At 41.3% G+C, this 27,010-nt stretch overlaps 1 protein-coding gene across 12 annotated transcripts in view; it reads left to right on the forward strand.

The window, feature by feature from the left end:
• Positions 1-27,010, forward strand: part of DUSP16 (dual specificity phosphatase 16) — a 78,876-nt gene that overhangs the window by 16,609 nt on the left and 35,257 nt on the right. For 4 of the 12 annotated variants that reach the window (XM_082750289.1, XM_082750291.1, XM_082750285.1 and 1 more), the window contains 3 exons: positions 21,506-21,547; positions 21,778-22,097; positions 23,128-23,266. In XM_082750289.1, the coding sequence (XP_082606415.1) occupies positions 21,870-22,097; positions 23,128-23,266 (367 nt within the window). In that variant the 5' untranslated portion in view covers positions 21,506-21,547; positions 21,778-21,869. Of the gene's footprint in view, positions 1-21,505; positions 22,098-23,127; positions 23,267-27,010 lie in introns of all 12 variants that reach the window. The other 8 variants (XM_082750282.1, XM_082750286.1, XM_082750288.1 and 5 more) reach the window with 3 other exon arrangements.

Below are 27,010 nucleotides of genomic sequence, written 5' to 3' on the forward strand. Positions count from 1 at the left end.
CCATTGCTTTGGAAAATACTTTGACAGTGTCTTATAAAGAGAAGTGTACACTTCTCATATGACTCACCAGCCTTACTCTTAGGTATTTACTTAAAAACGCAAACTTATGTCTTTGCATAGACTTTTGTTCAAATGCTTATGCAGCTTTATGTGTAATCACCAATAACTAGAAAGAACCCAAATTTCCTACAACTGGTGAATGAATATATGAAGTGTGGTACATCCCTACAAACTATCGATGTATGCCAAAACACAGGAAAAAAGAAGCCATTCTCAAAAAGTTATACACTCTGTGATTCAAGGAGAGTCCTATTCTAGAAGGGCAAAACTGTAGGTATGGAGAACAAGTGATTGCCAGGCTTTGAGGGTTGGGGAAGGAATTGATTACAAAGGAGTGGCATGAGGGAATTTTTGGGGAGTGATGGAACTGTTCTGTATCATGGTTGTAGGAATGGTTACATTTGGTCAAGACTCCTAGAACTGTACACCAGAAAATATAAATTTTAATTCATGTAAATTAAAAATAATACTTTGTTAAAGGTAAGTTCAGTAATACTCCTGGATACCACATCTATATACAAAATATGTATTTCTGTATAACGGTAAGTACTAGAAGATGAAGTTCTAAAAAGATGACATTTATAGTATCATCAAAAAATTCAAATACTTGGAACTAAATAAATCCAGTGAAAGATGTCTAAAATCATTACATAAACTGGTTCTAAAATTTATATGGAAACACAAACAGCAAGAGTAGTCAAGGTAATAATATCAAAGAGAAACAAAATTATAGGATTTACGCTATTGGATGTGCAGTGTGGAATTAACAGGTCAGTGGATAGAGACCAGAACAGACCCATAAAAGTATATGTGTGTGCATGCAGTAAATATATGTAAGTATGTATATTTATGTGTGCATACACACACACACACACACACACACACACACACACACTTAATTTATAATTAAGGTGGCATTAAACAGCAGTGTGGAAAGAAAAATCTTTTGAGTAAATGATCCTGGGTCAATTGCATAGCCTGTCCATATCAGAAAAATACAGTTTTGACACCTACTTCACATCATACATAAAAATAGATTTCAGATCAATTGTAGATATAAATGTGAAAGTTCTCGGAGACGGTCAATGTATTAGTCATCAAAGAATGCTGAATAAAACCACGGCGAATTACTGCCAGACGCTGACCTGGATAACTAAAATTTAAAAGCAAACAACAACAACAAAAACTTGAAAATATCAAGTATGAACAAAGATTTAGAGCAACTAGTATTCTCGAACACTGGTGGTAGAATTGTTAATTGGTATAACTACTTTGGAAATTTGGTAGTATTATAGTAAAGCTGTTCCTATTCATCATACCTCCGATCCAGTAAATCCACTCTTAGGTGCATACCCAGCAGAAATGTGTCCTTCTGCTCACCAGAAGTCACCTACAAGAATGTTAATAGTACCATTTGTAACAGCTCCAAACTGGAAACAGCCTAGGTGTCGGTAGAATGGATAGGTATACTGTATAGCAGTGACCAGGAAAAACTATTGCTATTTATGACATGGACTCAAATACAGTGTTGAGAAGAAGAGTTTAGACAGGCAAAAAGAGGCAAAACAAATCTGTGGTGTAAGAAGGAGGGATAGCAGTGATCTTTATAGGGAAGGAGATTATTTGATGGGACAGTAGATGAGGCCAACTTCTGTATTCTTCTATTCCTTGATCAGGGAGCTAGTTAACATGAATACGCTAACTTTGTTAAGAGTTCTTTTGGGTCACCTGGGTGGCTCATTGGGTTAAAGCTTCTGCCTTCGGCTCAGGTCATGATCCCAGGGTCCTGGGATCGAGCCCCACATTAGGCTCTCTGCTAGTCAGGGAGCCTGCTTTCCCTTCCTCTCTCTCTGCCTCTCTCTGCCTACTTGTGATCTTTCTCTCTCTCTTTCAAATAAGTAAATAAAATCTTAAAAAAAAAAAAAAACCCAAAAAAACCCCCCAAAAGAGTTCTTTGGTTGTACATTCATATTTGTATGCTTTTTAGTATACATGTTGTATTTGATTTTTAAAAAGTTTATTAAGAGATTTTTTCTTTTTTATTATTATAGTTTACTAAAGCCCACAGTTGACACTAGGATTCACTTCTTGTGCTGTACATCCTGTGGGTTTTCACAAATGTATAAGTGACATTTACTTGCCATTACAGTATCCTACAGAACAGTTTCATTGCCCTAGAAATCATCTGTGTGCCACTGATTCATCCTGCTCTCCCTCCCCACAAGCGCCTGCAGCCTTTTTACTGCCCTCACAGTTTAGCCTTCTCCGGAATGCCATAGACCTGGGATCATACAGTGCATAGACCTCACATTGCCTTCTTTTGCCTAGTGATACGCATCTAAGTTTTCCCCATGGCTTTCCGTAGCATAACTTACTTCTTTTTACCACTAGTATTCCATTTTATGTATGTACCAGAGTTGGTTTATCCATTCATCTACTACTGAAGACTTCTTGGTTGCTTTCAAGCTGAATAAAGCTGCTATAAACATCCATGGGCAGGTTTTTGTGTGGACATATTCTCTATTTTTGGAAAATACCAAGGAATGTGATTGCTGGATCGAAGAGTATGTTCAATTTTAGAAGAAACTGCCAAACTGTCTTCCAAAGTGGCTGTACCATTTTGCATTCCTAGCAGCAGTGAATGAGAGTTCCATTGCTCCACATCCTTGCCAGCATTTGGTGCTGTCAGTGTTCCAGATTTTGGCAGTTCTAAGAGGTGTGTAGAGGTATCTCATTTTTTTTTTTTTTTAAAGATTTTATTTATTTATTTGACAGAAATCACAAGTAGATGGAGAGGTAGGCAGAGAGAGAGAGAGAGAGAGGGAAGCAGGCTCCCTGCCGAGCAGAGAGCCCGATGCGGGACTCGATCCCAGGACCCTGAGATCATGACCTGAGCCGAAGGCAGCGGCTTAACCCACTGAGCCACCCAGGCGCCCAGAGGTATCTCATTTTTGTTTTAAATTGCATTTTCCTGATATGGCATTGAGCGTCTTTTCATATGCTTATTTGAATAAGCGTTTTTATACCTTCTTTTGCTTAAGTATACATAAGCATGTGTATACCTTGCATGTGTATACCTTGATGAGGTATCTTTTCAGCTATTAAGAGAGATTTTGAGGTAACTAGGAGAGAATGGCATCAAGATTGCATTATTTTTTCACTAGGAAACTTTATATGATCAGTGTTGGAGGAGAGAAAATTATTTCTATCTACAAATAAATAAATAACTTCTTAATACATACAGAGAACAGTTTTAAATTCTTTCCTAACGAAATCAACACATGCCTGAGCTGCTAAGGCTTTAATTGCTTTTGTTATTAGGGGAGAACCCCGTTCTTCCAACGTCCCTGTTGTTTGGTTGGTTTTTGTTAAACAAAATACGTTTTTGAAATAAGTCACAAGGATGAAAAGTACAGCATAGGGAATAGAACCAATAATATCTGATTGATATTATGAAAGATGGTGACTACACTTTTTATGGTAAGTACTGAGTAATATACAGAATTGTCAAATCCTATTGTGCACTTGAACATAATATAACCTTGTATGTTAACTATACTTCAATTAAAAAAAAATTAATGTATTTGTGGAAACCATTCTATATCCATCCATACAGACAGACATCTTTCTTTTTAGAAAACAGTCATAAGGAATAATACTACATTGACATAATAATATATTTAGCCCATTTATTCACTGGCATTGAGATTATTTCTGTTTCAGACTTTTTACAGTTAGAAACATGTTTTTCAGTGAACAGTATTGCACATAGAATATACTTGGGCAAATATTACATGGGACAAATTATTGGAAGTAGAATTCTTGTATCTTAGAGCATGTATTTTTAAACTTTTTTGGAAATAATCTTAAACATGCAGAGAAGAACAAATCAACGTTTACTATTAACAGTTTGTTCCCTTTGCTTTATCACCTTCTCTCTTTTGATGTATATACATGATATATTTTTTTCCACTTGAGAATAAGTTGACACATCATGGCCGTTTATCCCCAACCACTTCAGTGGGTCTCCAAAGAACCAGCAGAGCTGTCAACTCCAGTAAACCTAATGTTGATGTAATACCCTGTTCTTTCTATCATTTGTATTCTAGTCTTTTCAGTTGATTCAGCAAGATTCTTCACAGCATTTTTTCCTTCTAGTACAGGATCCAGTTGAAGATCAGATATTCCTGTATTTACTTGTCATGTATCTTTTTAATTTTCTTTTATTTGGTATAGTTCCTTGGCCTTTCTTTGTCTTTTTTTTAAATAACAACTTTATTGGGATATCCATTCACATACCATACATTTACCCTTTAAAAAAAATTGAGATCTAATTCACAACTATAAAATTCATTTTTTAAAGTAAAAGATCAGTGTTTTTTAATATACTCATGGAACGATGCAAGCATCACAACTATCTAACTCCAGAACCTCTTCATTCCCCCAAACACTGGACACATTAGCTGTCATTCCCCTGTAACCCCCACCAGCCCAGGCAGCCTCTGGCAACCACTGATCTTTCTGTCTCTCTAAATTTGCCTATTCTGGGCGTTTAATCATTTAATGTATACGGATTCATGTAATACGTAGCCTTTTATGTCTGGCTTCTTTCACTTAAGGTAGTGTTTTCAAAACTTGTCTATGTCATAGCAGGTATTAATATTCATTCCTTTTTATGGCTGAATAGTGCTCCGTCGTGTGGATATATACCATGTTTTGCATAGCCGTTTGTCGTATAAATGCTGTTGGGAACATTCTTGTACAGGTTTTTGTGCCTGTTTTCAATACTGTCTTATCTAAATTCTGATCTAGGCTTTGTATGTTATAGCAGTCAGCAGAACTTTCTTGGTCATTGTTTCCTGTCAGGGTTTGTAATGGGTCATGAGTAATCAAACACAGTTGTTGGGAAGACGTGTCAGTTTTGTCGTTCTGAAGTGGTCTATTGACTAAAAATTTTGAGGATCATAACGTTGAGGCAGCTAACTTCTGTCTACAACTATTCCAGGTTATCTAGCTGTTGAGCACTTAGAGCTTTGCCTACCTTACTGGACCTTCCAGTAAGAGGGACTAATTTTACTAAGACTTCCACTTTTACTTTTCCTGCTTGCGCTTTGTAGGAGATGCTGATGGGCAGAAATGTCAGTGTAATCTTGTCAGAAAACTGTCAGAGTTGTAAAGCAGTCCTTTCCTTTCACGCTTCTCTTCATGTTTGTATTTGTGTTGGGGCAGGGGGCTGCGTGTACCTGGGACCTGAAGGAAGAGGATCTGTCTGCCCTCTCCCCTACCCTTTCCCTCTGCTAAGTCAGTGCTGCAAACTGCCCACCTCCTGGAAGCAGCCAGCCTCGGGGTCCAGATGAAAAGAAGTTGCCTCCAGAGTTTGTAAGAGTGTGCTGGCTAGTCATGTCCTCACTCCCTCCAAATTTCTCTTGGCCAGAAGTGATTTGTGAATACAGAGAGATTATAGAGCACCCTGGGGAGTTGGGGTAGGAGAGCACCCAGAGTAAATATAGGTTGGTGAGATTTATCATCTCCTTATTGACTTTCAGACATCACCACTAGAAAACCTTTCTCTTCTCCCACTCTTGGTGGGAGAACTTGATAGGTATACAGAACTTGATAGGTATCTGGTGTGCCAAATATTTTTCTATGGTATTGTGTCATTCAAAGATGCCTGGACAAAAAGGCTTGCATAAACCAGATGTTCAGAACTGTTATATAAGTGAATGAGCCACAAGTTAGACCCAGTGCTCTAGGGAGTGAGTCGAATGAGCACTTTCAAGTATGGTGTTTCTTCTGTTGTGTGTTAAGGGATATTTGAAGGTAGGGTTGAATAAAAACTTTTGAATCTGGTTGAATGCTACCATTTCTTTTTCCTTTCCTTTTTTTTTTTTTTTTTTAAAGTAACTGCTGGCACACCCCTGAGGAGGGTGGGGATGTCCTTTATTTGATGTAATAGGGATGTTTGGCTGGGGGCCCAAATCTTGGTTTCCATCATCAGCTTATCAAATGAAGTTTTACAGGATTGGATCAGAGGGAGGGATTACAAAAGATTGTATGCCCTGTGATTTGCCCTTAGTAATGGGAAATTCCTGGGTGGAGATATTGATTTAACTCGTATTCATTCACAGGTGAACACTGAACTCTGTCTTGTCTCCTTTCAACCTTGAAAAATCTTTTCTTGAGACATCTGAAAAACAGTGAAGAAAGATTGGAAACTAGATTGCTTCGACCATAAACTGTTTTATTAAGCCAGAACAGGGTTCTTTGCCCCAACATATCCTTGTGGACTTTTGTTGGGTGTCATAAGTGAGTTGTGGTCTGTCATTATTTTTGAAATTATAGAAGCTATGACATTGAGAACTTTATCTGTGACCTGATATGTTCAGAATCCCAGACTTTGAGCAGTTATTAGAACATACACACTTCAAGATGTGAGATGGATTTCAGTATAATGTGCGTCACCCAATTTCTCCTTTTCTCCTTAAACTCTGCCTTCCAAATGACCTGTCTTTTGAGACCCTTCCTTGGGAGGTAGTAAAGAATCTACCTCTATCTACTTGTGTAAAAAATACTGATGCCTGGGTCCCACTTCCCAGAGATTCTGACTTATTGGTCTGAGATACCTGAGGCTATTTAAGAGTTCCCCAGGTGATTTTAATGTGCAGCCAAGGTTCAGAACTACTGTTAGCCAGAATGCTCCTCCACTAATCCTGTATTGAGTTATTTTCTTTTTAGCAAGTGTTACAATTTATAAAATACAATTCTTCTGCATAATCACTGTGTTTTTATGGTCATCCAGTGAAGCAAACAAGCTTCTGCTTTCAGAGTTCCTTATTCTTCATGAATGTTCTATGGGGCTTCTTGTCTCATCATTTTGTTTGCTACTTCTTACATGGCTATTTCTTCTTTTTTTCAAAATATTTCATTTTTAAATAATCTCTAAACCCAGCGGGTGGTTCAGACCCACAACCTTGAGATCAAGAGTCACAGGTGCCCGTCATCTGGTATTTCTCTGCAAATAGTGGTGAGGCCATCTCTCCTCACAGCCACACATCCCAGGTGTTTAAAAGGGTGTGTTTTTTTCCTCATATTTTGAAATCTGTTGCTTTCTTTGCCTTTCAGGAGCCTATTAAAATTTGCAAAATGTTCCAAAACCCTATAGGGTTGTGGAAAACACTACTCTGTAGGAGCTCTGGTTTATGTTCCAACATAACGAATTGTGTGACTTTGGGCAAGTACTTAACATTTTATAAAAGGGATATTATTGACCCATCAGAAGGCATGCACTGGGAGTGAATGGAATGCCCGCTGCAGCATTGAGACTTAAATTCTCTCAGGATGATATCCTGTTCCTCCCATTATTGGCAATTCCCATTGCCATTTTCAGTTCAAACACAGCTTTTGTACCTTTTGTCCTCCAGTTGAGAGAGAGACGGAGAATCAGTAGGTCTTGACAACTGATTGAGTGTGAACATTAGGAGAACCATCTGTATTGTTAGGGCCGTGTTTTTCAAACTTGTCTGATCTGAAGAATCTTCTGGGACATTTATTAAATGTCACAGTCTCCACTTGAGACCTTGAGTATCTGTCTCCAGGGACAGAGCCTGGGTGATCATTCTATCATATTTTAAATCAAATTCCTTAAATGATCCTTGGAGTTCAATGAAACTGAGAAGTTGCTCTATAGGAAATTAAATGTAGTAGGTGGTCAATAAATGAACACATCTATTCCACTAAACTATTTTTCTTCCTTGAGTTTTAAATTTTAGCTGTGTTCCACAACCCCAGAATTCAGAAGGACAAACACTATTTGCAAGAGAAAAAAACTGAACTTTTGTATTTTGCTTAGAGGGGCTTTTAGTCTGATTGTTAGTGTTCTGTGATGCTTAACTATATTGATAGCAAATGGTGGTAGCTTTCTTTTGTACCTAGTTGAGAATCTGTGCAGAGAGAGAAAACACTGGATCCTTGTAAGCATTATTGTTGGGGTCTGTGCCATGGACTACCTTCTGTATGATAGTGAAACTAGGTATTTTGGTATTTTAGTCTTTGAGTTCTTAATGGACAATACTGTGGTATGCTTTATACTAAACTTCACTTGCGGCAAACTTATTTTATTTGTAATGATTGTGCTTTCAGTTTTAACTTTGATTATATGGTCTTTGATACTGCAGGTCATTTTTGGAAAAGGGACATTGCCCTGTACTAAATTGTATATATTTATATTGCTTTGTATGGAATACAAATGAATGTTTCACACCTTGAAGCAGGACTGTCATCGTGATATGTAATTCATTTTTTTTTAAGAATTTTATTTATTTATTTGACAGAGAGAGATCACAAGTAGGCAGAGAGGCAGGCAGAGAGAGAGGAAGGGAAGCAGGCCCCTGCTGAGCAGAGAGCCCAATGTGGGACTCGATCCCAGGACCCTGAGATCATGACCTGAGCCGAAGGCAGTGGCTTAACCCACTGAGCCACCCAGGCGCCCTGTAATTCATTTTTTTAATTTAAATATTTTGTTTATTAACTTGACAGAGACACAGCGAGAGAGGGAACACAAGCAAGGGGAGTGGGACGGGGAGAAGCAGGCTCCCTGCTGAGCAGGGAACCCAATTTGGGAGTTGATCCCAAGACCCTGGGATCATGACTTGAGCCGAAGGGGCATCCAATCCTCTAAATTTTAAAAAATTTCTAATTTTTTTTCCACACTGTTAAGTCACTGTTGGATGAATCCCATGATTCTGTGTTAAAACTTACTTTGGCAATGCCTGGGTGGCTCAAGTCGTTAAGCGTCTGCCTTCAACCCTCTCCCACTCCCCCTGCTTGTGTTCCCTCTCTCTTTCTGTCAAATAAATAAAATTTAAAAAAAAACTTTGATTAATGATTCATACAAAATAATTACTTTCTTCCTTTGAACAACATGAGCATGACATGAGTTACCAGTGATTAAAAAATATATATGCCTTAGATTTTTTTTGTTGCAAAGATAATACATCTTTTTTTTTTTTTTTTAAGATTTTATTTATTTATTTGACACACAGAGAGAGATCATGAATAGGCAGAGAGGCAGGCAGAGAGAAAGGAGGAAGCAGGCTCCCTGCTGAGCAGAAAGCCGGATGTGGGGCTTGATCCCAGGTCACTGAGACCATGACCTGAGCTGAAGGCAGAGGCTTAACTCATTGAGCCACCCAAGCGCCCCGAGATAATACATCTTTTATATGTGCATATATGTGTGTGTGTGTGTGTGTGTGTGTGTATAAAATGAAATGTTAGAAATTACTGAAAAATATGTAGGAGGAAGTCACCCATAATGGCAACATTCAGCATTACCTCTGTTTGCATTCTGCTTTGCTTATTTTGGCCTTTTAACAGGACTAATCTTCTGTTTTATGAACAGTGATCTAACTAGTAAAACTTGAACGTGTACATACTGCTCCTTTTGGTTGATATTGGTTCATTGGAAACATGGACAGAACAGGGTATTGAGAGATTTCTGGATGTTTATATTGTAGAAAAACTTGGTAATGTAGCCTAAACACCCATTTTCATGGGCAGCTTCAGGCAGGAAGTCAGTTATTTAATAAGAGTATATCTTGTGCCAGGTGTACTGTCTTGGATTCAGACCATCATCAGTTCCTTGGCTCTTTCCTTTCCTGTCAGATTTTATAGTCCCCACTCTAGCAAAGCCTGACCTTAGACAATGAAAACTGTGTAGGTTGTAACTAGTCAGTCTCCTTGCTTTCATTTTCTCCTTATTTCAATCATAGAAAATTACCGGTGGAATTCTTCCAGCAATGTTCTCATGTTCTGTTCATAAAGCTCACAGCGGCTTAGGTGGCTTTAGAGTTTCAGGAACCCATACCAACTGGCCCCTTTGCTTTACCAACTAGTTCTGTTACTTGCTGTTACCATCTGTGCTCTAGCCGGGGAAATCTACACAGTATATGCCTCTACTTTTTTTTTTTTTTTTTAAGATTTTATTCATTTATTTGACAGAGAGAGAGAGAGAAAGACCACAAGTAGGCAGAGAGGAAGGCAGAGAAAGAGTGGGGGAAGCAGGCTCCCTACCGAACAGAGATGCAGGGCTCAATCCCAGGACCCTGAGATCATGACCTGAGCTGAAGGCAGAGGCTTAACCCACTGAGCCACCCAGGCACCCCTGTCCCTCTACTTTTGCTCATGCGTATTCTTCATTTAGAATTTTCTTCCTTCTTCTCTCTGGTAGTTCATGTTCCTGTTTTCAAAATCCTTCTTCTTTGACTTGCCATACACCTACTAGCACGTTGTCCTTTTATATTTGCGCAGATGTCATTTTTCAGCTAAGTATTATCCATTCTGTTTTCTTTCCTCCACGGTACTCCATATTGTTTTAGAAACCTAGGTTAATTCAACTTAAACCAATAGAGACACAGGTATTTTTCAGAGCAGGAAATTGAGGCTTCAATAGGAGAGTCCCCTGCTTACCTGTTGTACATGGCATGCCTGAACCTGGCTGATGTCAAACCAGAATGTAGTACCACCCAAAAGGCGACAGAAAAACCTTAAGAAAAAAAAAAAGACCCAGAGAGCCATTAGGAACACCATCCTCTTTCATTCTTCAGCAATTGTTTTCAGGAAATCTTTTTTTTTTTTTTTTTTTTTTTGACTCATGGGTATTTATTTAACTCTGTGGATTATTATCTATTACTATTTATTTTGCTATTCAAATTGTTTGGGAAATCATTTTTAAAATATGAGCTAATAGAACTGGGAGCTGAATAGGGACCTGTAGATACTTAGTTTTCCACTCTACCTTTTCTTCTCTTTGAAGGTCCTCGGGATGGGCTTGGGCTCAGCCGAGAAGAGAACTAGTGGCCCCTGAGGCCAGCGGTACAGAGAGAGCGGCAGCATGGGGACGCTGCGGGCGCAGGCGGCAGTCCGACTTGGGGCGAAGGCCGCTTTGTCCACATGTGCAGAGCTTACCTGCTCCTGTAAAAGTCTGAGCACTAGATGACAGTTCAGATCTTGTTGATTTTCTGAGCAGTCTGGTGTGGAAAAATTTGAGAATTTGTGTCCTCCCCTGAGGTTTAGAGAGGGTTTTACCTGTGGCTTCTAGATCAGCAGGTGGGCACTTGAGAGCTGATAAGAGCGGAGGATCCTAGGTTAGTCATCTAAGTATAGCCATGTGTGAAATACTCAACTGGAGAACACTTCTCTCTCGCCTCTGAAATAAAACTGTTTATTTTACGGTGACAGATACAAGATATTCAGGGATGATTGCGCACCTGGGTCTGTGGAGCGGTCTGGAGCAGTGGCCATGCCCCTTATAATAGCAGCCCTTATTGAGGTCCTGGCACTTCTCCCCTCAAAACAGAGAGCGGATTCATGATACGGGCTTAGCCGGAGAAGAGTCTTGGTTATCATCATGAAAGGAGAGATGAAATGAAGGGGAGAGGGAGAGAGAGGGGAACAGCAGAGCCTCTGAAAACAAATGGGGGGGGGGCTACAGTTAGAGGATGGGATGGAGCCAAATTACAGGGAGAAGGTAGAGAAAAAGGCAGAGTGGGAAAAGGAACTCTAGGATGAAGACAGGGAGGATTGTGATTCTTATCGCGGCTGCTCAGTCCCCTGGCTGTCCTGTGGCACTGCGATTCTTCACCCAGGTCCTGGCCTTGCCACCTGCTTTGCCCTGTGGTGCGGCTTCCTGACATCATTAGCTCCCCAGGCCCGGAAGGGGAAGTGTGAGGACAGAGGCAGTGACTTAAATGAGCACAGCCTAGAAGCCCCAAGGGAACAGTGCTGCTGCCCCATCTTCCTCTGCCCCTGGTCTTCCTCCCTTTTTATTTTACCCGAAGGGGTTCCTTTGTGCCTTGGGGCTGGCTGAGAAGTGGAAGTCATTGTCTTGGAGCAAACCTTGGAAATCCCTCACCACAGAAGAAATGATCTGGAACAGTTGCCCTACCCCTTGCCCAGGAGGTACCTGTTTGGATTTGTGTTGTGGGACATAAGCTGTAACTCCTTAACACGATGGCTTAATGATCTAGCCAGTCCTGGGGCGCTGTCCCGTGGGGGCACCTCACTGAGGCCCATTGACCATGGTATCATCACATCCTTAGCGAAGTGGTTCTTCGGTGTTACGTGATGACAGGAGTCCTTCCTTTGCAGGTGGAGAAACCACATGTCACATGACTCTTCCTGTGCCCTGTTAGTGTCTTTTTAGAGGAGCTGAAATTAGGCACAAGGTCTCCTGTATCCTCTCCTGAGTCTTCTGGTCCACGGTTGTGGTTGTTGTTTTTAAAAACAATACATCATAAAACCTTACTTGTTTCTAAATTCCCAGATTTGTTTTTGGTGTGAAGGGGCAAAGAAAATGAGCAGGCCTTGGATGGAGGTGATTGGCACAGAGGGAAAGAAGCCTGTCATGGAGGTTTTTGTGGTTGTAGAGTTATGCAGCCCCTGCCTTTGCTGGTAGTGGAGCTGAGCAAGGGGCCTGCAGCTACCCCCAGGCCTGGCTGCTGGCCCAAGTGGGAGGCCCCAGAGTTATTTTTAGCCTCAGGGCCTTGGAAGCAGGTGTGGTCCAGGCTTGAAGGCCACGCCTGGAATGTGTTCGAGTCTTGTGCGTGTCTGATTAGGAGCTCAGAATAGTGACCAGGCTGCTGTATATACTTGGTTAAAAGAATCTGTGCTTTTCCAGGGAGAGGAATGAGAGTCGTCCTGGGTTTCATTTGTGATGTATCAAGTGGGTTTATTTTGGAAACTATAAATTGAAATACATTTTTAAGAGTGTCAAGAAATATATTAATTTTAAAAAGAAAGCTACCTGTAAATTCTTTGTGTAAAGAAGAAACCTCTTGTGTTAAGAGCCCTATCCTAGCTGCCCTACTGAAAGTCCAGGTTTAAAGTCCTAAATGTGTGATTTATTATTTTTTTAATTAATTAATTTATTTTCAGAGAAACAGTATTCATTATTTTTTCACCACACCCAGTGCGCCATGCAATCCGTGCCCTCTATAATACTCACCACCTGGTACCCCAACCTACCACCCCCCGCCACTTCAAACCCCTCAGATTGTTTTTCAGAGTCCATAGTCTCTCATGATTCACCTCCCCTTCCAATTTACCCCAACTCCCTTCTCCTAACACCCCTTGTCCTCCATGCTATTTGTATGCTCCACAAATAAGTGAAACCATATGATAATTGACTCTCTCTGCTTGACTTATTTCACTCAGCATAATCTCTTCCAGTCCCGTCCATGTTGCTACAAAAGTTGGGTATTCATCCTTTCTGATGGAGGCATAATACTCCATAGTGTATATGGACCACATCTTCCTTATCCATTCGTCCATTGAAGGGCATCTTGGTTCTTTCCATAGTTTGGCGACCGTGGCCATTGCTGCTGTAAACATTGGGGTACAGATGGCCCTTCTTTTCACAACATGTGTATCTTTGGGGTGAATACCCAGGAGTGCAATTGCAGGGTCATAGGGAAGTTCTATTTTTAGTTTCTTGAGGAATCTCCACACTGTTATTAATGGTCAAGACGTTAATAGGCAACTGAAAATACATTAAGCTCATGTAGTCTTCTCGGCTTTGGTGAGGGTGGTTTGTTTTTTGTTTTTTGGGGTTTTTTTTTTTGTTTGTTTGTTTGTTTGGTTTTTATTGAATGTGTTTTACCAAATACCAGACTTCAGAATTTTTGTTAGGGTTTACCCACAGCATATGAGGCAAAGTTGCTTTAATCAGTGTAGACAGTCAAAGTCAAAGATTTCTTGCTTGTTTCCAGACATGATAGCCTGCTTTTTTCCCTTTTGATTTGGTCAGTTTTCTCTTATTGAAAATCTATGTTTAAGGTTCTGCCGAAAGTCTGTTTAGTGTATCTTGTTTTCTAGTTCTTTAGTTTTATGGGAGGAAAAAAAAATTTAAGGCTGGGTTGTAGTTTAATAAAAGTGAACTTCTTACCCGATTATATCCTATCCATAAATTCTCTGAGAATTTGAACTTGAGCTCACGCCCAACCAAATAAAGCTCAGTCACTCTCCTTGCTGAGCAGGCGGTTTAAGCACCCCATAGCCATAGGATCCTTTTCCTTCTGAGAATTTCTTTGTGAAGGAAGTGTTTAAAATGGCAGTGTGCCTCTCTGAGAGGCAGCCGCTGCATCGCCCTGGGTCCCACCTATCAGGCCAGCAGGCGTCCCTTACCCACCCGCTGCAGCCCTGGCTGCGGGGCCTGGTGACAGATGAGCTGTTGCCGTTGGCAGAAAATAACCCATGGGTAGGTAGAAGGGGGAGCTTGTGTGTGGGAGAGGTTCTCACCTTTTTTCTGGCGGGATATACGAAATGTCAGCCTAGAAGCCAGGATCTTGCCTGGGCAGTTGAAAAAAATAACACCTCCTCTAGAGTAGGAGGGAGATGATGCTCAATGGAATCATTTAAAAACAATTAAGAAATTTTCTATTTGGGCACCAGCTTTAAGGCTATGTTATGAGTAGGAAAGAAAATCAAAAGAGAAAAATTTCTCCTTATAGCTAATTGCTTTAGATGCCAATACTGGTTTTTGTATAGTCAGACTGTATGTTCTTTTATTTTTTAAAAAAGATTTTATTTATTTACTTGTCAGAGAGAGAGCGAGAGCGCACAAATAGGCAGAGAGGCAGGCAGAGGGAGAGGGAGAAGCAGGCTCCCTGCTGAGCAGAGAGCCCGATGCGGAGGTGGGTCCCAGGACCTTGAGATCCAGGGAGGCTTAACCGACTGAACCACCCAGGTGTCCCCGTATGTTTTTTTTTTTTTTTTAATTTATTTTATTTATTTATTCTTAAAAAGATTATTTATTTATTTATTTGACAGAGAGAGAGAGATCACAAGTAGGCAGAGAGGCAGGCAGAGAGAGAGAGGAGGAAGCAGGCTCCCTACTGAGCAGAGAGCCTGATTCGGGGCTGGATCCCAGCACCCTGAGATCATGACCTGAGCTGAAAGCAGCAGCTTAACCCACTGAGCCACCTAGGCACCCCCGTATGTTGTTTTTTTAATGAAAACAAATTCCACTTGCTCATCTTATCATTAAAATAGTGTTCGGCTTAAGGTCCTCTGACATAACTAATTCAGTGGTATATTTCATTTCATTGACACTCTGCAGAGTAGAGTGAATTTCAGTAAATAAAACTCCACTGATTTCCATAAAAAAATCATAGATAAATTTCCGTAGGTAACCAAATGAAATCTAAAACATGAAATAAATTATGCATAAACTTAAAAATTGTATACTAAAGGGAAAGATTCCCAAATAATTTATGTTAATATTAAATATTGAAATCTAAAATCGTTTGGTAAATACAAAATATACCAAAATTAGCATTTCTTAAGGGGATTTGCCCATTTTGTTCACTGACCTGTATAGTCATTTTGTTATACTAAAATGTTCTTGTAGCTTATCTCTTTCCCTTCATAAATAAAGTTATTTATTTATTTATTTATTTATTTATTTTTGAAAGATTTTATTTATTTGAGAGACAGAGCATGAGAGGGGAGAAGGTCAGAGGGAGAAGCAGACTCCCCATGGAGCTGGGAGCCTGATGCAGGACTCTATCCTGGGAATCTGGGATCATGACCGGAGCCAAAGGCAGTTGCTCAACCAACTGAGCTACCTAGGCACCCTAGTTTTTAAAAATGTTTATATCTGAAAGTGGGAAACTTTGCAAATATTTTTTAGTGGCCCTGGTTAAGGTTACTAGTCTTTGGTCTGAAAAATACTGATTTCTTGACTTCTTTTTAGAGAAATAGAAAACTTCACTATATGCATAGAAAAGGGTTCTTTAGTTGTCTTTCTTTTTTTTTTTTTTTTTTTAAAGATTTTGTTTATTTATTTGACAGAGAGAGATGACAAGTAGGCAGAGAGGCAGGCAGTGGGAGAGGGGAAAGCAGGCTCTCTGCTGAGCAGAGAGCCCGATGCGGGACTGGATCCCAGGACCCTGAGATCATGACCTGAGCCGAAGGCAGCGGCTTAAGCCACTGAGCCACCCAGGTGTCCCAGTTGTCTTTATTCTTTTCTCTATTTTCAGTGTTCCAAAATTCATTGTTTGTGCACCACACCCAGTGCTCCATGCAATATGTGCCCTCCACAATACCTACCCTCAGGCTCACCCCCCTCGCCTCCAGAACCTTCAGTTTGTTTCTCAGAGTTCAGTCTCTCCATTCCCAATGTCTTTCATGTTATTCCTTATACTGCACAAATAAGCGAAACCATATGATCATTGACCCTCTCTGCTTGACTTATTTCACTCAGCATAATCTCTTCCAGTCCTGTCCATGTTGATACAAAAGTTGGGTATTTATCCTTTCAAAATGTGGCATAATATTCCATTGTATATATGGACCATATCTTCTTTATCCATTTGTCCTTTGAAGGGCGTCTTGGTTCTTTCCATAGTTTGACGACTATGGCCATTGCTGCTATGAACATTGGGGTAGAGGTGGCCCATCTTTTCACTCCATCTGTATCTTTGGGGTAAAGACCCAGTACTGCAATTGCAGGGTCATAGGGTAGTTCTATTTTTAATTTCTTGAGGAATCTCCACACTGTTTTCCAAAGTGGCTGCACCAACTTGCATTCCCACCAACAGTGTTAAGAGGGTTCCCCTTTCTCCACATCCTCTCCAACACTTGTTGCTTACTGTCTATTGGTTTTGGCCATTCTAACTGGTGTCAGTGTGGTTTTAATTTGAATCTCCCTGATGGCTAGTGATGATAAACATTTTTTCATGTGTCTGTTAGCCATTTGTATGTCTACTTTGGAAAAATGTCTATGTTTTTTGCCCATTTTTTGACGTGATTATCTCTTTTGTGTGTGTTGAGTTTGAGGAGTTCTTTATAGATCTTGGATATAAGCCTTTTGTCTGTAGTGTGATTTGCGAATATCTTCTTCCATTCCGTGGGTTGCCTCTTTGGTTTGTTGACTGTTTCCTTTGCTGTGCAGAAGATTTTGATCTTGATGAAGTTCCAAAAGTTCATTTTCGCTTTTGTTTCCTTTGCCTTTGTAGACATTCTTGAAAGAAGTTGCTGTGGCCGATGTTGAAGAAGTTACTTCTTAATTTCTCCTCTAGGATTTTGATAGATTCCTGCCTCACACTGAGGTCTTTTATCCATTTTCAGTTTATCTTTGTTGTCTTCTGAAGGGCCTACTGCCACCCAGATTTCCTTGATGGTAGATTGGGGGATCCCGTCAATGGCAGTCTCCTCAGAAGAGTCTTCCAGCTGCTCCGGCCACCTGTCCCATCTCCTGGGTGTCCGGTGGTGGGGGGCAGGGCGTGCAGGGCTCCTCACCGTGGTCCCCAGGCAGCCAAGAGGGCAATAAGAAAAAAAGTCACACTATAGTGTTTTAAGTGAAAGAAAGCAGGATGCACAACAAGTGTATGTACTGTGTAACCAGTTGAACAAGGGGAAAAGGAGAAAGACTACATATTTGTATCTTATTCTGTATTCATTTAAAAAAAAATCTTTGGATGAAATCTGAAGAAATTATTCACTGTGGTTTCCACTATAGGGCAGGGGAGGACCTGGGCAGATGGGACCAGGGTAGGAGAAGGATTTTCAGTGCTTTCCTGTTTTTCACGTAATGTAATTGTTGGGTTTCAGTATCGTGGCAAATTTTAATAGCTTTGTTGATGTAACAAACATACAATAAACTGTATATATTCATGGTATGTATACATTTTATACCTTTTTTTGCACCAGTGAATTTGTTATCTATTAAAAATGGATAGAGGGGCGCCTGGGTGGCTCAGTGGGTTAAAGCCTCTGCCTTCCGCTCGGGTCATGATCCCAGGGTCCTGGGATCAAGCCCTACATTGGGCTCTCTGCTCAGCAGGGAGCCTGCTTCCTCCTCTCTCTCTGCCTGCCTCTCTGCCTACTTGTGATCTCTGTCTGTCAAATAAATAAATTAATTAAAAATCCTAAAAAAAAAATGGATAGAAAAGGGACTCCTGGCTGGCTCAGTCAGTGGAGTGTGTCATTTTTTTTTTTTAAAGATTTTTATTTATTTATTTGACAGAGACACAAAGAGGGAACACAAGTGGGGTGTGGGAGAGGGAGAAGCAGGCGTCTTTTTGAGCAGGGAGCCCGATGCGGGGCTCGATCCCACGATGCTGGCATCATGACCTGAGCCAAAGGCAGACGTTTAACGACTGAGTCACCCAGGCATCTCTGGAGAGTGTGATTCTTGATCTTGGGGTGATGAGTTTGAGCCCCACGTTGGAAGTGGAGTTTCCTTTTATCTTTTGAGATTTTATTTTTTTTAAGTAAAGAAAACAGTTAAAACTTTAAAAATTGTTTAAGTAAATTGATAAATAGTAATTCTGGGTGTGCCCTGGATTTTGTAATATGCCTTTGGGCCCTTACGGTTCAGTCTAAGAATGTTTATTCCTTTTGACTTCTTGTAGAAATTTTGGGTAAGATTAGCTTCATGGTTTTGCTGACAATAGAAATGTTCTCTTGTCATCTTTTAAATCCTACCTGATGCAAAAGTTTTCAAAAACAAAACTATCACAGGCATGTTTCCGATCTCAGGGTATTGACATTCTTCAGAATAAACAGTGAATGCCCAGAAAATTTTAAATTAGAGTTGTAGCCTAGGATGAGGACTTAACCAAAATTCTGTAGCTTTAAATAAATAAGGTTTAAGGCTATTGTTCTCCTACTCCGCTCACCCCATTGGCAGGGCTCTGCCTCTCTCATAATGGATTTGGGACTACAGAACATCAGAGTTTGGGCATAAAGCTATAACAGGAGGGGCGCCTGGGTGGCTTGGTGGGTTGGGGCCTCTGTCTTCGGCTCAGGTCGTGATCCCAGGGTCCTGGGATCGAGCCCTACGTCGGACTCTCTGCTCTGCAGGGAGCCTGCTTCCTCTTCTCTCTCTCTCTGCCTGCCTCTCTGCCTACTTGTGATCTCTGTCAAACAAAACAAAACAAAACTATAACAGGAGGGCTCTAGCTGGCCTCAGTATGACATGAAGGGCTGTAACTTTATCCTTATTTCACATCCAGTGCTTTGCTTCAGTTGCATCCTTGCAATAGGGTCACCTTGCCCAGATCTTTTCTTGGCCAGGGGAAGGGTTTTTTTGTATCTGGAAGTCCTGACTCTGGTTCTCTGGGTAAGGATTCCGTTTTCTGCCCAGTAGAACTTTGCTGTAGCCTATCTTTGGTTTCGGTGATTTGGGCTTAGGAGATTTGGCTGAAGGGAAGCAAAGATGAGAACTTTCTAATTCAATTTTGCATGTTTGCTGTCTTCTCCCTCCCTTTGTCCCTTGATCTGCTAACCCAGATAACTGCTTTGTCCCATCCGGATTTTATCATTGAGAGGAGCCAATCAGACTCGGATACCCAGTGCCATTGTTGGAATCAGCTTGCTCCTATTCTCAGATTTCCACTTTCTGTGCCACCAGGGCACCCTCGTAGACAAGTTGAGCCATTCTTTCTTTCTCAGTCCAGCTTCATTATGGGAACGGGTACTTGGGGAAAACAGGGAAACTCAGTAGTGGGAGCACTGGTTTGGGGATCAGACAATCTGAGTACAGGACTTCACTCTGCTGTGAACTGTCACTGAGCGGTTCGAAGCTGCATCCTTGTAGGCACTCTGCCAGAGTATCTTCGTTGGTTCACTGTACAGATTCTTTTAGTTTCTTCATTGAAGATAGAGATGATTTTTGTACCTCGTTGCCAGTCAGCTATACTAAAAATACATTAATATAATGAAGACAAGAAACGGCCAAGCGGTGTATTCTGTGGAGCTGACTTGTCAGGTGCGGGGGGCGGGAGAGAGGATTTCTCAGGGGCCTTCTAAATCCGTGTTAGTCTGCTCTGACGGAGAGGGAGGGCACGGCTTGGGTGAGGCTGGATGACACAGGAGGGCGGAATTGCCCCTGCGCTTATCTGCTGAATGAGGTCTGGTAGATTCCGGATGTAAGGCAGCTCTGGCCGCCATTGGGATCTTCAGAGCAGTTTCCCTCCTTTTTCTACATAAGTAGTTGCATTTTTACTGCCTTTAGATAACTTGGATAATTTTGTCCTCCGAACAGACTTTGTGAGGAGACAAGACCTGCATTGTAGCTACAGTTTATAGATGAGGAGCACGTGGGCTGGAGACGTTACATGATTTTCCAGAGTTGAGTAACAAGTGGCAGGGCTACTCCTCTCGGTATCCTCCCTGTACTTCTCCCTGCTCCAGCTCCTCATCTGTAAGTCTGACATTAGGGGAACAGGGTCCAGTGATGTTTGAGGGTTTTGCTATCCTGATCGGAAATCTGTTAACTAGATATTTATTCTGTATTTTAAATCATTTGTGGAGGATTTTCCTTACAACACCGTGAATTGAGTATCTTCTCTGCAAAGCACTATGGAGATAGGAGATAAAATCTTTGCCATTGCATAGCTTCCCTTGTAGAAGGTGAATGCCAGCAGTGGGCTTCTAGTGAGATGTAGCTTGTGAGCGGAGATGGGCCAGGGAGCTAGGAATCTGACAGTGCTGAAGGTCAGGGTGAGATCCGAGCTCTGGGCACAAAACTGCCACCAGTGTCCGTGAGGAGGTGGTCACTTGTGGGAGTTTGGCAAGAAGAGGAAAGCACTGGGTCAGGTGCTAAGGGTTCTGCGTGTTTGCTGTGTAGTTGTTGACCTGGTGCCTCAGGTGAAGATGTGAGAGTTTCTAAGGCCAAGAGTCAATGCTTCATTGAAGAATGAGGTGCAAGAAAATGAGGGGTAAGCCTGTGAAGGGTCAAGGTATGGGGCGATGGACTGACCAGGGCCATAGCTGTGAGACTGCCTTGGTTGGAGCTGGGTACATCCCAGGCCCCCAGCAGTGAGCTCAGCAGTTGGTATGACAGGGATTTCGGTCATTTTTGCTCCTTCTCTTCCTTAAAAGGCAGCTGAAATGTATGGAAAGTTTTCCTAAGGGCCATTTACAGGGGCTGCTGTGGTGCCTGGTGCATGTGTGTGTGAGTGTACGTGTGTTCACATGCCGTTTTCAGGCCATCAGAAAAGATTTTTTTTGTCTTGATAGTGTGGGCTTGCTTACCTGGTTGTATTGTAGACTGTTGTTCTGTGCTCTTTTCAAGAAATAAGCAAATAAAATGGAGGAGCCCCATTTGGAAAAAAATGTTACTGCAAGTAGCTTTTTATAGCTCTGTCAGTCTCATGCTACAAGCATGTCGTTCTGGGCCCCAGGTCACTATAATTCATGACTATGTCTTCTCTTGTCTTCTTTGAGTTTTTATGTTTTGATATAAAAGTGAATTATCATCAGTAGGTTTTCCGAAGCCATGCCTGTTTGTTCTTTTTGTTTGTTCAAGTGAAGCAGTGCATCAAGTATGGAATTAGATTAATGGAGTAAATATTATGAATCATATGCTCTCGCTAATCTGATGCTCTTTCTCTTTCTTTGACCCTGTGTTCTGTTTTCTGTCTGTCTTTCTCTCTTCATGTAGGATTTTCAGCCCAGTGTAAAGCTGTTGGAGCGAGGAGCAAAGGTAAAGAATGATGTAATGCACTGGCCGCCCCAGAGCATCTTTTGTTGTGGATGGTTATTCCAGTCATCTCTTTATGAATCAAATGTGAGGGGCTGCTTTGTGGAGAGTGCTTTGCAAGAGCACATCAACGGGGGAAAGAGAAAGGGACATTCACTTGGAGGGCTCTTGCTGAAAATGGGTTTAACTCTCCTTTTGCCAGTCACCACCAGCCTGACCTCATACATTTGTAGGACAATGGAGTGGCTGAGGCTTTGAGCACACCACCATTACATCATCGTGGCAAATTAAAGAAGGAGGTGGGAAAAGAAGACTTATTGTTGTCATGGCCCATGAGATGACTGGAACTCAAATTGTTACTGAGAGGCTGGTGGCTCTGCTGGAAAGTGGAACAGAGAAAGTGCTGCTAATTGATAGCCGGCCATTTGTGGAGTACAATACATCCCACATTTTGGAAGCCATTAATATCAACTGCTCCAAGCTTATGAAGCGAAGGTTACAACAGGACAAAGTGTTAATTACAGAGCTCATCCAGCATTCGGCAAAACAGAAGGTAAGTGCTTTCTTTCTTTCTTTTTAAAACAGACACCCTGAATGAGGAAGAATTTTAAAACAAGGTCTCGCTTTTAAGGGGAAAAGTAATTTGAGGAAGTTTTCGTTGCTTTTTAAACTTTGGTACCTTAGGGATACCTCAAAGTAATTTACTAACCACACAGTCACATTTAAGAATATTTCTAAACTACACAGAAAGGATAATTTGTTTTAATTTGGTCAAGGGCTGTGTTTTCCTATTAATGGTTTGCTAAACTTTAAAAAAAATTTTAAACACTAATAAGTAGTAACAGTTGATAATGCGATATTAATTATTAGTAACTTAATATATGATAATTTATAGTATATGTATCAGTAATTACTATATATATTATTCTGTGTTATCTACAGATTTACTGAAAGGAAATCATTCTTTTCAAGTGCCTTGGAAGAAAATGGAAACTAGTTATATTAGAAGTGCTGTTTATTTGTGGGGAGGGAAGGTACCATTGTTCAGGATTTAGAGATATAATTTATCTTCAACGAAGGTTGTTTTTGGGATTCCAAAATGTCATCCTTGTGATAGGTAAAGCTATTTCTTTTCTTCAGAAATAAAAATGGGTTCATGTTTTAATTTTACTAAACAGCTGATTTGTTAAGTAGAAATCTTTTAAAATGTTTCTTTAATTGAAGGATTGGTGGTTTATTTTGCATATTATTTTGTTTTATGAATTTTAGTCTTTTATAGCGTTTAAGATTTTAAACCAAGGAGATTCGAGCACATCTACACAGAAATAGCATCAGTTTTGCTTTTAAAAGTTAATCTGTAATCTTTGCTTTTAAAAGTTAACTTTTAAAAGCAAAACTGATGCTATTTCTGTGTAGATGTGTAGACAAGCATTTAAACCATTTGTATGCTAGATTTATCCAGTCCGTTGACTGCATGTCCTTTTTATTCAGATTATCACCTGAAAGTGGTGGGTGAGGCCGATGCTGGCCTCCAGGATTACTTTTGCAGCTTCCTTCCTAACAGCCTCACATTTGCCCTGCAGGTTGATATCGACTGCGGTCAGAGGGTTGTAGTTTACGACCAGAGCTCCCAAGATGTTGCCTCTCTGTCTTCAGACTGCTTTCTCACTGTACTTCTGGGTAAACTGGAGAAGAGCTTCAGCTCCGTTCACCTGCTTGCCGGTAAGGCTGGTGGCAGACTTGAGCGGACTTTGTATCTTGCAGAGCGCCCCGGTAAGCAGCGTTTCACAGCAGGTCATCGCAGCTGCGACTATCCTGGGAAGTGGACTTATTTTATAGGTTCTAATGGACACACCATTCTTCCACAATAGTCTGTGTGTTTGTCACTTAGCTCACATGCCTCTTCATTTGGGATTTATTTGTTAGCTAGAAATGTCACATAGATCTGTGTGCTGCTTCTCACGGGGATTTTTCCATTCATCTGGGATCTGCAGACACGAAACGCTCTACCTCTCAGCTCCTGCTCTTGGTTTCCCACCCCGGTGGCAAGAACCAGACCAGTGTCATGGTGTCAAATTCTTATTAAACAGAGTTATGGGGACTCCCAGCAGATCAGCTAACCATTTTCAGACGTATTATGAGCAATGACAGGGAGAATGTGTATAAACTGTTTCTTCTAGTGATTAGGGAGACAGTTTAAAGCTCACTTAATTGTGTATTACCATTTTGTTTTTTACAACTGAAAAAGATCTCAGTTTGCAAAGACTAAGCAAATGATTTTATAAAGTACCTGGGAAGAAGTATTTTAAGAGCAAGTTCCATTTTACTGAATTCCAAAGCAGTGTTCATCCTTTGCTCACAGGTGGGGAATACAGTGTGACAATGCACAGTGACCTTTAACACAAAGCTGCTGTGTCCTGCAGATTCTGCTACCATGGAAGGCAAGAGGGCTTTTATAAATGTGATCTAAGAAAACAAAATATAGTTGATACTATCATTTTCACACCTCGGTCTTTTGTCATAAGGAGGGTACCGTGAACTTGATGTCATTGGCATTTGATTTTAGAAGTGTAAACGTTTCAGTTTTCAGAGAATCGGATTAATCAGGTGTTGGTGTGTTAATACTTCATCTCTGTGAAAGTTCAGATAAGATTTCTGAGTCTCCAGTTCTAGCTAGTCAGCTTTTGCTTCAGGTCTCAGAAAGCAGGCTTGGTTTCCTGTCTCCTGAGCATCTGCTACCACATCTTTTGCTCTCGCTCTGATGCTTCCTGGTCTTTCTGTTAGCATCCTGGGGAAAAAGCCAAGACACCTAGAAGTTTTTGGAGTTCTGTGACTGAGAATTAGAGTATCAGGCTTGGTTTCTTGTTGATAGGCGCGCTCTTTTCCTGGGATTGTGCTGTGGCGAACACAACTTTTACTGGAGTTCCACTAAACTGATCTGGTGAGTTTAAGAACTCCTTTTGTGCTTCTTGTAGGCACAGTGAGGACTTTACCTTGGCATGCTATTAATAGGACCAGGATTTTTCTTAAAGAGGATCCACCAAGATGTTCTTCATGGCAAAGTGACTGTCCCACCTCCCTCTTGTTTGAGACACTTTCCCTGTGAGGGGCTCTGACTCAACAGACAGCTTGGCTGAGCAGACACTCCCACAGGAGTGAGCTCCTGCTGAGTTTCTAGCACAGGGGGGTTAGTTTCTTGAATACTCTTTCCCCGCTTTAACAAAGAGCACTCCTTAGTTCCCTGGGAAGGTTCTTACCAGCCTTGCGTCACTTTGGGAGGAGCACTCCTTGGACAAGGAGGAGAAAGCTTTCAGTCTGCGGCTAGATTGGGCCGGCAGTGGATTGACATGTGGAATGACACACGGAGTCAGAACACCCTGACATTCCCATGTCGTACAGGAGGTGCTGCCTGGGTTGCCTGGGGCTTGGGTTGCCTGGGTCTGAATGAGAGTCCATCCTGGCAGCACCAAGAACCACACTGAATGTACGGATGGCACCATATCCTGGTCCACACCCCAGAATCCTGTGTATCTTTTAGTTTAGGAGGTGGCTTCAGGGACTAAATTGAATTGCCTTGTTTGGGAGTTTCTGAGCAGCCAGATCTCTTACGATACCTAAGTGAGGGTTCTGGGTGGTTGAAAGCCTCCCAGCCACCTAGAAGCCCCTGACTAACTGGAAATTCCCTGCGGTAGTGAGTCTGTTCCTCGGAGTAGGCAGAAGAGCGGTAAGTGGAAGAGAATGCCAGGGAAGCTCCCCTGTCCTTTCTTGGCAGCCCGTTTTGTTGTCAAGGTCCAGTTGCTTGGGGTGTTCAGGGTTGTGGACATAATGACGGATGCTTCTTCAGTATTTTGTTGGCGGGGGGACATAACTGGAAAAGCCTGCAGGCTTCTCGCAGGTGCTACAGACAGTGACAGGATAACTGGAGACTGCTTCCCCTGCCAACTGCACCTGTTGGTTTCAGCAGTTGGAGATGGTGGTCAGCCTCATAACATAGATGCGGTGACTTCTTCGAGGTGCTTTCTCCATGGGTTTAGAGCTGTCAGCTACTCTGAGATTATTTGGGAAGAAAGTATCAGATGTGAGATGGTTTTTATGGCCATTAGATATGGAAGTAAAGGATTGTGGTCCAATTCCATTTCCATTCTCAGGGCCATCTTGCCTGGGAAAAAAATGGCTTTAGAGAAGGGGAACAAAAAGACATCCTCAGGGAACTGATAGAAGTGTTTATTTTTTTTTATCTTTGAAAAAGATTTATTTATTTATTTGACAGAGATCACAAGTAGGCAGAGAGCAGGCAGAGAGAGAGAGAGGGAAGCAAGCTCCCTGCTGTGGGGCTTGATCCCAGGACCCTGGGAGCATGACCTGAGTCGAAGGCAGAGGCTTAACCCACTGAGCCACCCAGGCGCCCCAGAAGAAGTGTTTTAATGAGCTTCTCCCTCCAACAAGTGGCGACCCACACCTACCCATAGGACCTCGTTGTTGGGACATAAAGAAAGGCAAGGTTACTGAAGGAAGCTCTACTGGAAGGGGCTTAATTCCTTAATATGGAACAGGTCCTGTTTGGGGATGGGGCTAGCCTATTGTTTTTTTAAAACAATAATGTTTTAAACAATATTAAACAATATTGTTTCTTTAAAGATTGGATATATTTATTTATTTGACAGAGAGAGCACAAGCAGGGAGAGTGGCAGGCAGAAAGAAAGGGAGAAGCAGGCTCCCCACTGAGCAAGGAGCCCGATGCAGGGCTTGATCCCAGGAACCTGGGATCATGCCCCAAGCCAAAGGGAGATGCTTAACCGACTGAGCCACCCAGGCATCCCTTAAACTTGTTTCTTTCAGGTGAAAGGGGTTCTCTTAAGTCACTTGGGCAGCTGCTTATTGGGGAGACCATTTTACTAAGGCTTCAAGTCCTGAAACTTGGACCCTGGTTCTGCAATGAACTCTGCCTATACTGGCCTCATCTGCAGGCCTCCTTAGCCTGGCACCTTGACCCTTGCCTGACCAATTTTCCCCTCGTCTAAGCCAGTCAGTATTCCCAAGATTAATTTGGTAGCCATATACTGTATTTCATTATTATCTTAAAATATTCTTTAAATCTTATATTATCGTTTTTCATTTATTAGCCTAACTCCCCTACTAGATTCTCTTTTTCCACCTGAGGTCTATGTCGTTTTCATCTTTGTGTTCCCTGACAAGGCCCAGAACTTCTTAAGTTCTCAGTAAATATTTGATGTATAAATTAGCTTACATGTAGGTTTGTCCCATTTCTATTTCATGTGATTTATTCTATTAGTGTAGAATATAAGTGATTGTATTAAACAGTGATGGAACTAATCTGAAAGTGTAGTGAAAACTTGAGATTGTTTTGAAATAAATGATTTACAAAGTATATTCAGTCAGAGCAAACATATAGCTGTTATGGGAAAAGTATCTAATAGGAAAATGTTTCCATCTATTTAAGTAGAT

The sequence above is a fragment of the Mustela nivalis genome (genome assembly GCF_964662115.1).
Source record: "Mustela nivalis genome assembly, contig: HAP1_SCAFFOLD_919, whole genome shotgun sequence".
NCBI classification, from domain to species: Eukaryota; Metazoa; Chordata; class Mammalia; order Carnivora; family Mustelidae; genus Mustela; species Mustela nivalis.